This window comes from Tupaia chinensis, unplaced genomic scaffold (genome assembly GCF_000334495.1).
Source record: "Tupaia chinensis unplaced genomic scaffold, TupChi_1.0 Scaffold000186_1, whole genome shotgun sequence".
NCBI classification, from domain to species: domain Eukaryota; kingdom Metazoa; phylum Chordata; class Mammalia; order Scandentia; family Tupaiidae; genus Tupaia; species Tupaia belangeri.
The window spans coordinates 723,254-733,391 of NW_006159661.1; the positions used below are offsets into that span (position 1 = coordinate 723,254).

A 10,138-nucleotide genomic window follows, 5' to 3' on the forward strand; every position below is an offset into this window, starting at 1 on the left:
TTACAAAATTTACAAAATTAGTTTTTTATTATTTTTCAGGGTGTTTTGCTATAGGGGGATGTGTACTGCCAGAGAGACAGAGACGACAGAACGTGAGAAATCACCCCCCAGGGGGGATGGCCACGCCACAATCCCTTCTCCTCCACTCTCCTCTTGGCATTTTGGGTATGCACACACATGTGCCTGGCATGACTTTTAAGCCACTGGGTCTGGACTCAAACCACGTTCGATGGTATGGGAGTCTAGTGACATAACCATTATGCCACCTGCTGATCATGATGAGTTCAACTCTTAAATACTGTTTCTACTCTGCTGCTAAGTGATTTTTAATCAAGCAAAGTACTGTTTTTTTTTGTTTGTTTGTTTGTTTTTGTTTTTTTTTTTTTCCGCTACAGGGTCTGTGCATTTGCAGAGAGATAGAGAAAGAAAGAAAGCATCTGTACCCACACGAGCTCAAAGTATTTTATCATTGAATATATTAGGTCATCAGGAAACTCATGTTTTTTTCTATGCAAAAATGTGCCGTGAATTTCTCAACAAGCCAGTAAGTTCCTATTTACTGATAAACTGTCCTTTTTTCATGTCAAATAATTTAGTGGGAATGATGTTTTTAGTGACAAAAATCTTAGTATTCCATTTAAGCAATTTATGGATATATGGACACACTTTTTCTTTTGCCAGTGTGCATGCACTCACCAGAGGGAAAGCACCTATATAGTGGCTTGTGATCACTCTATTACTCCTTCCCATCAGGAATTGTGAATGCATGGATACACGCTCTTGGCACATTATTCCAGCAATTAAGGCTGGAATTCAAACCATGGTCAGCTATATGGGACCTGGCTCCCTTAAACCAGGGTGCCCAGAGGTGATTTGCTTCTTCAGATTAAACCAATGCCAAGTATTAAGCTTAGAGTCCACTTGGGTGTCTCTGTGCTTAGAAAGACCAGTGGGATGAGAGATGACCTATTTTCATTTGATCATTACTGAGCTGTGAAATTTCAGTCGTTACTTGCAGCTTATCAGTAAGGCACTTGTGAACTCAGAGGAAAAGGTCTTGATGCCCAGCTTTGGGCTTATTATAAGGAACAGTATCAACTGCAAGTGAGCAGAAGATGAAGGAAAGTGCTATAGATTCTAGCACCACGTACACTTTCTCTGACCTAAACCTAGACCTTTATGAAATTGAAGATGCCTCAGCCTTCTCCAGGACTAGTAACACAACACTCTTGAGCTCCCAGTTTAAAAGATTCACTTGACATAAGGCCAGGGTGGTATGGTGGTTAAGGTGCTTGACTCCCACATGGCCCACCACGGTCTGAGTGCTAGAATTGGTGGCTTGCTTTCTCACTTCCTCTCTCTGGTCAAATTAAAGCATAATAACTAAAATTAATTTTTTTTTTTTTTGAGAGAGGTTTTCATTATAGGGTATGTGTGAGAGACAGAAATTGACCCCTGGGGGAGGGAGTGGCCACACCCTAGTCCTTTCTCCTCCACACCCTAGTCCTTTCTCCTCCATTCTTTCAGGATCTTAGGCATGCATGCACGCACGCACACCTGCCCAGCGTGAACATGAGGCTGTCAGATCCAGGACTTGAACTGCAGTCAACTAAGTGGGAGTCCAGTGACATAACCATTACATCATCTGCTGGTCTCGAAAATTTGCTAAATTGTGCTATGAGACACATTTAAGTACCTAAAAATTTCTTATTCACATCTTTTTTTTCCTTTAAGGTTTTTGCCATGGGGCGTATGCTCACTAGAGAGAGAGGTGGGGAGAAAGTGAGCAATCAGCCCCCCTCCCCCAGGGGCGAGGGGGGGGAGGCAATGGCCATATCACAGTGGTCATGCCTGGTGTGACTTTCAACCCTTTGGGTATTGAGACTTGACATCTGGGGCTCAAACTGTGGTTGGCCATGTGGGAGTCCACCACCTTAACCAGAACAACACCTGCTGGCTCCTCACGTATCATTTGTGATCAGCTTAGTTGAGATCGTGTCTTAGATAGTTCTATGTGGCTGGTCATTCTGAGCCTATCTTTATAAACCTGTTGGTAAGATGCTGCTTGAGAACTGCTATTTTCCAGGAGCCATTGCTTCCTCTTTAATACATTTAAATGTTTAAATGACAGCATTAACGCAGTGCCTGACAGAACTGCTGCCTCCTCAGAGATCCAGTTAAACAGTGAGAAATGCCTCTTGGTGGTGGTGGAGGTTGTATAGCTGCTTCAAGTCCTCTTCATGGAAGAAACCAGAACTTTGAGCACTTAGGTATCTTTACTTACCCCAAACAAATGGGCTTTTTATACCTGGCTTATAGAGGAGCCATGGGTTAGAGAAAAAAACAAGTACAACTGTATTGAAATGCTGTTATATTCCCAATAGATTATAACAACTGTTTATTTGGCAGGCACAACTACCTGGACATCTGGCAAAAGCTGACATGGATAACTCAAAGGTAATGTTACCTCAAGTTAACTCCAAAGTTTCATGGTTCATTTGAAACAATTTGTGCAGTCACTGTCTCTCTTGTTATAGATTTCATCCTTGCTGTCTTTCCACAGCTTCCATAATGCTCAGCCTAACTGCAAAGGAACTCTATGCAGGTTTTCCATGGCTTATATCCTGGACAGTTCTGGACACAGACCATCTTCTAACATACTCTGATAAAGGCCATTCATCTTAAATTTAAAAAAACCATTCTTCTTATATGTAGTTGATTATTTCCCTTATTGCTCCTGCTATACTAGCTCAAATCTTAAAACCTTTTCTCCCTCAGAAATACCAACATTGTAGTGTTTATTGAGAAAACTATAGGAGAAGGCAGTTTTAAGATGCAAGGTAAAAAATAGTGCTCTGAAATGTCTCAACATATACGATGTCAATTTTATACAATTACAAACTGATGAACCAGTTTTGGACTTTTCCATAACTCACTAAGCCTGACTTATTAGTATTTGTTACATATTTCTTCAGATGAAGTTAAAAAAGTTTGACCTTGGGGCAATCTACAGGACTCCCCTCAAAGCACAGTGTGGCATCTAGTGCAGTGACCAGGCTCTCTGGGACCCATGGCTGTCCTTTCCAGGCTGTGTTCAGAAGAAGGACACTAGATGCACAAGACCTGGATTTCAAAATTATATGATGGCAGGCCAGCAGGTGGCATAGTGGTTCAGGTGCTAGAGTCCCTCATGGCCGACCAATGTTAGAGTCCCAGATCTAGTGGTTTGCTTTCTCAGTTTTCCTCTCTCTCTGGTCAAATTTTAAAAATAATAAAAAATTTAAAGAATAAGTGTAAAAGGTCACATATTTTCTGTTCTCTTTTAGGCATCGTAATGTTCTTGTTTACATTATTGCTATAGCTGAAAGGGTGGGGGAATGACAGCTCTATTACAAGGAGACCTCCAAATCTGTCCAGTCACATTAATCGCACTTGACGGACAACAAATCCACCCTTTGGTAACCTGGCTCCTCTTGTAAGCAAATGCTTCACACTTGACCATTTTTACTTCAAAAAAAATAAATTCCCCAAGGCTACTAGAAAATTACAAGTTTTCTTGTTTGTTTGTTTTGTTGGTCTTTAAAAAGTCTTTAATTTTTTTTTAAATAATCCTCATATGTTCCATTCCACACTGTGGAAAACTGAAATACGCAGTCCGGACACAATGTTGAAATTTCAGAATAGTGGCACAAACACTGAAATCTACATTTATACCAGAGCCACTATGTCCCATCTTAGAGACTACAATAGATGACAGGCTTAAACTGTAAGAGGTTTACAGCAAACTTTACATTTGAAAGTTTTAGATATGCCAAAAATTCCAAACTGCTTCAAAGAGGGTATTTAGGAATTGGTCTGAAAACAGCTCCATGCCAATCCTTTCCACTTGGTCACTGCAGCTGCACTCTGTATGCGCCTATCAGCAACTTCACCTATTAGAAAGAAAAACACAAATTAGTATAGAACTGGAACTCTTCTTTCTTACAAAAAAGTAGAAAGAAACCCACATAAGACCAAGATTTCAAAATTTGTCTTTTTTTTTTTCTTAAGAGAGAGATCGTTTTTTTGCTATAGGGTGCTTGTGCTACTTCAATAACCAAGTGTTTATAACTTGATTTTAGGTTAATAAATAATTACAGTACTACCATAGCCTAGCTTCTTTTCACACAGAGAGTTAGCTTCCTTTTACAGAGGTTAGCAAGTGGCCTTACATGGTGACTCAATAACAAAGTCCTAGAAGAGCAGCCAGGCTACTGAGCAACTTGAGATACATACACCTGTTTCGAACTTGGCCCTATTCTTGCCACGTTATTTTTCATGTCTAATTCATTTTAGATTCTAACAAGCAAGTGCACACAGCATCCTCCCTCAGGAGGACTTGTCTCTAGAAGAGACATACTGAAATTTCAGACTAAAAACACCTTAACATCCTTAAATTTCCAGATGATAATGTGACTAGGAGTAATAATTTGAATAGTGACATTAAATATGAGGAAAAGGTCTTCACCTTGGCAGAGGGTGCTTCTGTCAACCTTATGAAGAGTTTATTGGCGCCTGCAACTGGGCTGAATGAGTAAACAAAATGACTATCCTAGAGTGGAAAGGGAAAAAGGTTACAAACAGCAAAACCACATAATCTCTTCAATAGAGACCACAAACCCTTTTTAGAACTCCAATAATATAACAGCAAAATCATGTATAAGCTCTATTTATGTCAGTATGCTATAATTTCTTTACTTTTTTCCCCTGATTTATTAGTAAGTAAAAATACAGGACAAACAGATGGCGTAATGGTTGCATCGCTAGACTCCTAAGTAGTTCACTGTGGTTCAAGTCCTGGACCCAGTGGCTTAAAACTCATGCTGGGTGTGCATGCATGCATGCCCAGAATCCTGAGAGAAGGGACTGTGGTGTGGCCATCCCCCCCCTGGGGGGGGGGTGATTTCGTGCTTTCTATCTCTCCAGTGAGTACACACTCCATATAGGAAAAATCTCTAATCCTCCCAAAAGGTAAAAATGACAAAAACAATATCCAGGGGCCAATAGGTGGCAAGGTAATTAAGGCACTCCTGAATTTCATAAGGCTGACTGAACAGGTCAAGTCCCAGACCCAGTGGGTTGAAAAACATGCTGGATATGTGCCCAAAATACTGAGAGAAGAAATTATTGCATGGCTGCCCACCCTGAGCTTTCTCACACCCTTCCCTCCCCCGAGTATACATGCCCTATAGCAAAAATCTACAAAAAAAAAAAAAAAAAAAAAAAAAAAAACCAAAAGCCAATGTCCAGATAAATCTTTGGGATTACAGTGCAGCCAGGTATATACAGCACATGTATTAAAATGTCCAAACCCAGTTATGTTGGTTAATTTAGCTCTAGGAATGAGTTTTCGAAGTGGCAAAAGGATTATGCACAAAGATTTAAGAGCTTTTTTTTTTGAGAGAGAGATTTTTGCTATAGGGTGTGTGCACTCGCCAGAAAGAGAAAGACAGAAAGTGAGAGATCACTCCCTAAGGGGGATGTCCACGCCACAGTCCCTTCTCCCCCATTCTCCTCTCAGGGTCTTGGGCATGCATGCACATGTACCCAGTGTGAGTTTAAGCCACTGGGTCTGGGAATTGAACTGTAGTCGACTCATGGGAGTCCAGCAACATAGCCATTAGGCCACATGCTGGTCCCTAAGAGCATTTTTTATGTTAAAAATAATTTATGCAGCCATAGAGGTTATGATAGGTCATAAAAAGTCATGACATGTTTCTCTGTTTTTCTATTACTAAAACACGTCATGACTTTCCCAACTTTAATCTTTTACAGTATTTGTACTTGGGTATTTGATGCATGGAAATTTCCTTAATTTTAGGTAAGTAAATGTTTTTGAAATTACAATAGTAGAAAAGCCTATAATAGTAAAAGTTGATATTTACTGTCATGGTGTTATTTTTATTTTTTTAAGAGAGATTTTTGCTATAGGGCATGTGCACTTGCTGGAGAGACAGTGAAAGACAAGACAGAAAACCAGAATTTACCCTCCAGGGGGGATAGCTACACTACAACCCTTTCTCCTCCATTCTCCTCTCAGGATCTTGGGCACTCAGACACACAAGCCTAGTTTGAGTTTTATCCACCACGTCTGGGACTTGAACCATGGTCAACTAAGTGGAAGTCTAATGACATAATCACTAAGCCATCTGCTGGTCTCAATACTGTGTTATCCCCCCCCCAATTAAAATATTATGCCATCTTTTTTTTTTCATTGTTGCTATAGGGCACATGTGCTCACTGGAGAGGGAAATCACTCCCTGGAGGGATGAACACAACAGTCAGCTTCTCCTCCATTCTCCTGTTGGGATTTTGGGCGCTCAAGCACATGTGCAAAGCACCAGGGTCCAGGATTTAAACCACCCAGTTATTCATCTGCGGGCCCCCTATTTGTGCTTTTTTTGATTAGAAAATGTACACTATAGAAAATCTTACCAGAAAAACAGGAAGTTGGAATTTATCATTTAAAACAACTGCTTGTACACTACATGGTCCACAGAGCCGAGCAATAACTTCTTTACCCAGAAAATTTGCATGGAAAATAAAGAGCAGGATGCCAGAGCCTGAATGAGGAGATGTGAGATTATTACAAATGCAAACTTAAGACCCAACTTGGTAGAGGCTCCACTTATACCGTAGGCTCTGAGACACCCAGAGCCTCTTGTTTTTTTACCCATGTAATTTCTACTAAGTGCTCCTGGAAAACGCATTTAAAATATGATTTTCTTTGTTTCTTAAAGATATTTTTGCTGTAGGGTACATGTGTTTGCCAGAGACACAGAAAGTGAGAAATCACCTCTGGTGGGGGTGTCCACACAATTCCTTCTCCTTCATTCTTATCTTGGAATTTTCAGCACATAGGCATATGTGCCCAGCAGGAGTTTTAAGCCGTCAGGCCTGGGACTCAAGCAGCAGTTGACCATGTGGTTGGTAGTCCAGCACCTCGTAACCACTATGCCATTTGCTGGCCCCTAAAATATGATTTTCTACTCATGTTACGTTTTCTTTTTCTTAATGGTATTTCAAAGTTGTTGCTGAGGGCTAGATAGTTGTGTAGCTGTACTGCAAATGGACTCACATGGGACGGTCCTAGGTTCATATCCCAGGACACCCCCTGTACACACTGGGCACATACATGTGCCTGTGACCCTGGCTGGCTGGCGGTAGACTACAGTATGATCCTGTTTTTTTCCTCCTCCTTTCATAGGGAAGAAATAAATGAACTTCTAATAAAATCTGCTGCTTTTTTGTACATGTCCAGAGATGCAAACCTATGGATTTTATTTTGGGGGCGGTGAGTGGAGAGAATTTACTCGTTTTTATTTATTATTACTATCCTTTAGTTTGCTACTGGGCTTACACACTCATCACAGAGAGAGAAACCAAGCCAACAGAGGCAACAGATCTGGTACTCAAACCGTGGTTGCCCATGTAGGGTGCCTCAACCACCATGCCACCTGCTGGCCCCACCCATGGACTTTTTTATGATCATTGTCTTTGGGTATGGATTGACAGATGTTTTCCAGTTTCACATACTGCTGTACCTATTCCAAATTTTCTAATTAAAACCAAAAAATCTTTCTTTGGAACAACATGTTAGCATGAAACTAAGGTTTAACAAAACTCAACAAATATAGCATGATTAAAACCCAACTTCCATATTTTTAAAATGTGTTAACACAATGTTCCACACACCCCAGTCATAAGGTACAGGTATCAGCTGGGTTCTAACAGGTAAGAGCAGCTCTGCTGCTAGCCATTTTACGTACGTGTTACACACAGACTTTCCTCAGAGTTTTGTTCATAGAAAGTATTCTGCTGCAAAATCAGTATTTATAACATCACACTTAAAACTAGGCATAGACTTACCTTCTGGTATGTTCTGTGGTGGTTTGTAATTGAAATCTGTTGAAAAATCTGGACCTTCACAGAGTCGATGACATGCTATTGGAAAAACAGGTTCGAGTAGAGTGAGGCGAGCTTCAAAGTAATCCTTTATCGTCTCTTCTGCTACTCTGGAAAGTCTAATGAGGGAACCAGCAGTTAGCGTAATGGCTATGTCGCTGGACTCCCACGTAGTCGACCGCGGTTTGCGTCCCGGACCCGGTGGCTTAAAACTCACGTTGGGCACGTGTGTGTACGTGCCCAAGATCCCGAGAGGAGAATGGAGGAGAAGGGATTGCGGTGTGACCATCCCCCCTGGGGGGTGATTTCTCACTTTCTGTCTCTATGTCTCTGTCTGGCGAGCACACGTGCCCTATAACAAAAACCTCTCCAAAAAAAAAAAAAAAAAAGTCTAATGAAATGGTAGTAGAAATTGTTGATATTAGTGTAGAAAAGAATCTCAGCCATACATTCTCCTGTCAAATACCAGTGAGGCCTTCCAGATCAACTTTTTAATAAGAGCCACAACATCTCACCTGGCTTCCACTTCTAGTTCTCTTTAGCAGCAGCATCTGAAATACTATACCCATCTATCTTAGTGCCTGTCCTCTAACTGGACTAAAGTTACAGGACATGCTAGTCTACATCCCAGCCTTCATTTAGAATAAAGCAGAAAATCTATGCTTGATACTTGTCTAATGAGTGAAGAGAAGATCAGAAATGAGAATCACTTCATCTTGGGTAAACCATTAAGGTTGATTACCCTATACTTGCTTCCTATAACTACCTTAGGTGAACAGAGATATACAGCCATAAAAGATAGCATGTACAACAGGCCAGGTTAGGGAGGCAGGTTTGGGTGAGGCTCCCAGTAAAACCTATCAGCATACCAGGTATAAGCTATTTTTTGCCTCACTTGAGAGAGAGGGAAAGAAAGAAATCACACCCCAGGAGGGATGTCCACACTGTAATCACTTCATTCTTCTCTCAGAATTTTGGGCACATACACGTACCCATCCAGCCAGTATGATTTTCAAGCTGCCAGGTCTGGTACTTGAACCACAGTTGGCCATGTGGGAATCTAGCACCTTAGCCACATTACCTGTTGGCCCAGGCCTTTTTTGGTCTCTTACTTACTTTCTTATTAGATACAGATGTTATGCCTGGAATTAGAATTAGCTACTCTTGCCCAGGGTTATCTACCCCTGGACCCCTTATTTAAAAATAAGCACCTGACAAAGTAGAATTTCTGATACATGCTGCTGAAAGAGTCCATGAATGATAAAAAGATACTAACTTACCTGTGTCATGAAGTATTTGTAATAAAGTAAGATTTCGAGTTTGAAAAAGAATGAACTTACATAAATTTATATAGCCAGACAATGGAATATTACTTGTTGCTCAGAAGAAATAAGCTATCAAGACATGGGAGGAACCTTATATGTTTTCTGCTGTGTGAAAGCAAATGTATAGAAAGGCTTAACTCCAACTGTACTGGGAAGGACAAAACTGTGGCGGAAGTAAAAGGATCAGTGGGTGCCAGGGTTTAGAATGGGGGGGGGGATGGAAAACAGGATTCTTACAGCAGCGACATTCTGTGTGATACAACAATGTTGTGTATAATGTTGTGTATAATGTTTAGGCGTTGGTATTTATCTAAACAAGGACTGTACAATACATCAGGAGTGAATCCTCTGTAAACTATGGGTTCTGGGTAACTGTATCAAAGTAGGTCACTGATTTTAAAATACGCACCTCTGTGTGTGATGTTGACAATGTGGGAGGCTATGTGTGTGGTGATACAGGGAGTATTTGGGAAATCTCGATCTTCCACCCAATTTTGCTATATATTTTTTAATAAAAGAATACAGTCAAAGGGTTTTGGTTTTAAGAGAATGGTTGTTAGCCATATTGAGTATACTTCAGAAACTTGTAGAAAAGTAATTCATACACCTCTTATTTGATTCATCATCCAGGGGCAAGCAGATGGCATAGCAGTTACATCATCGGACTCCAACACGGCAGACTGTGGTTTGAGTCCTGGAATAGCTTGAAAATTGAACAGTGGCTTGAAAATGCCCAAGATCCCTGGAGGAGAATGGACTACACCTCTCAGGGGGTGATTTTTCACTCTCCCTGTCTGTCTGTCTCTCCGGCAAGTGCACACACACAAAAAGGCAAAAAAAAAAAAAAAAAAACTCTTTTAAAAAAAATA

At 40.7% G+C, this 10,138-nt stretch overlaps 1 protein-coding gene across 1 annotated transcript in view; it reads right to left on the bottom strand.

The window, feature by feature from the left end:
* Window positions 1-2,381: 2,381 nt before the first annotated feature.
* The window catches only part of MPHOSPH8 (M-phase phosphoprotein 8), a gene marked incomplete at its 5' end in the record, with an annotated part of 33,025 nt that continues 25,268 nt past the window's right edge, over window positions 2,382-10,138 (bottom strand). The window contains 4 exon segments of the mRNA XM_014587146.2: window positions 2,382-3,932; window positions 4,508-4,591; window positions 6,475-6,602; window positions 7,909-8,063. Of these exon segments, the coding sequence (XP_014442632.1) occupies window positions 3,891-3,932; window positions 4,508-4,591; window positions 6,475-6,602; window positions 7,909-8,063 (409 nt within the window).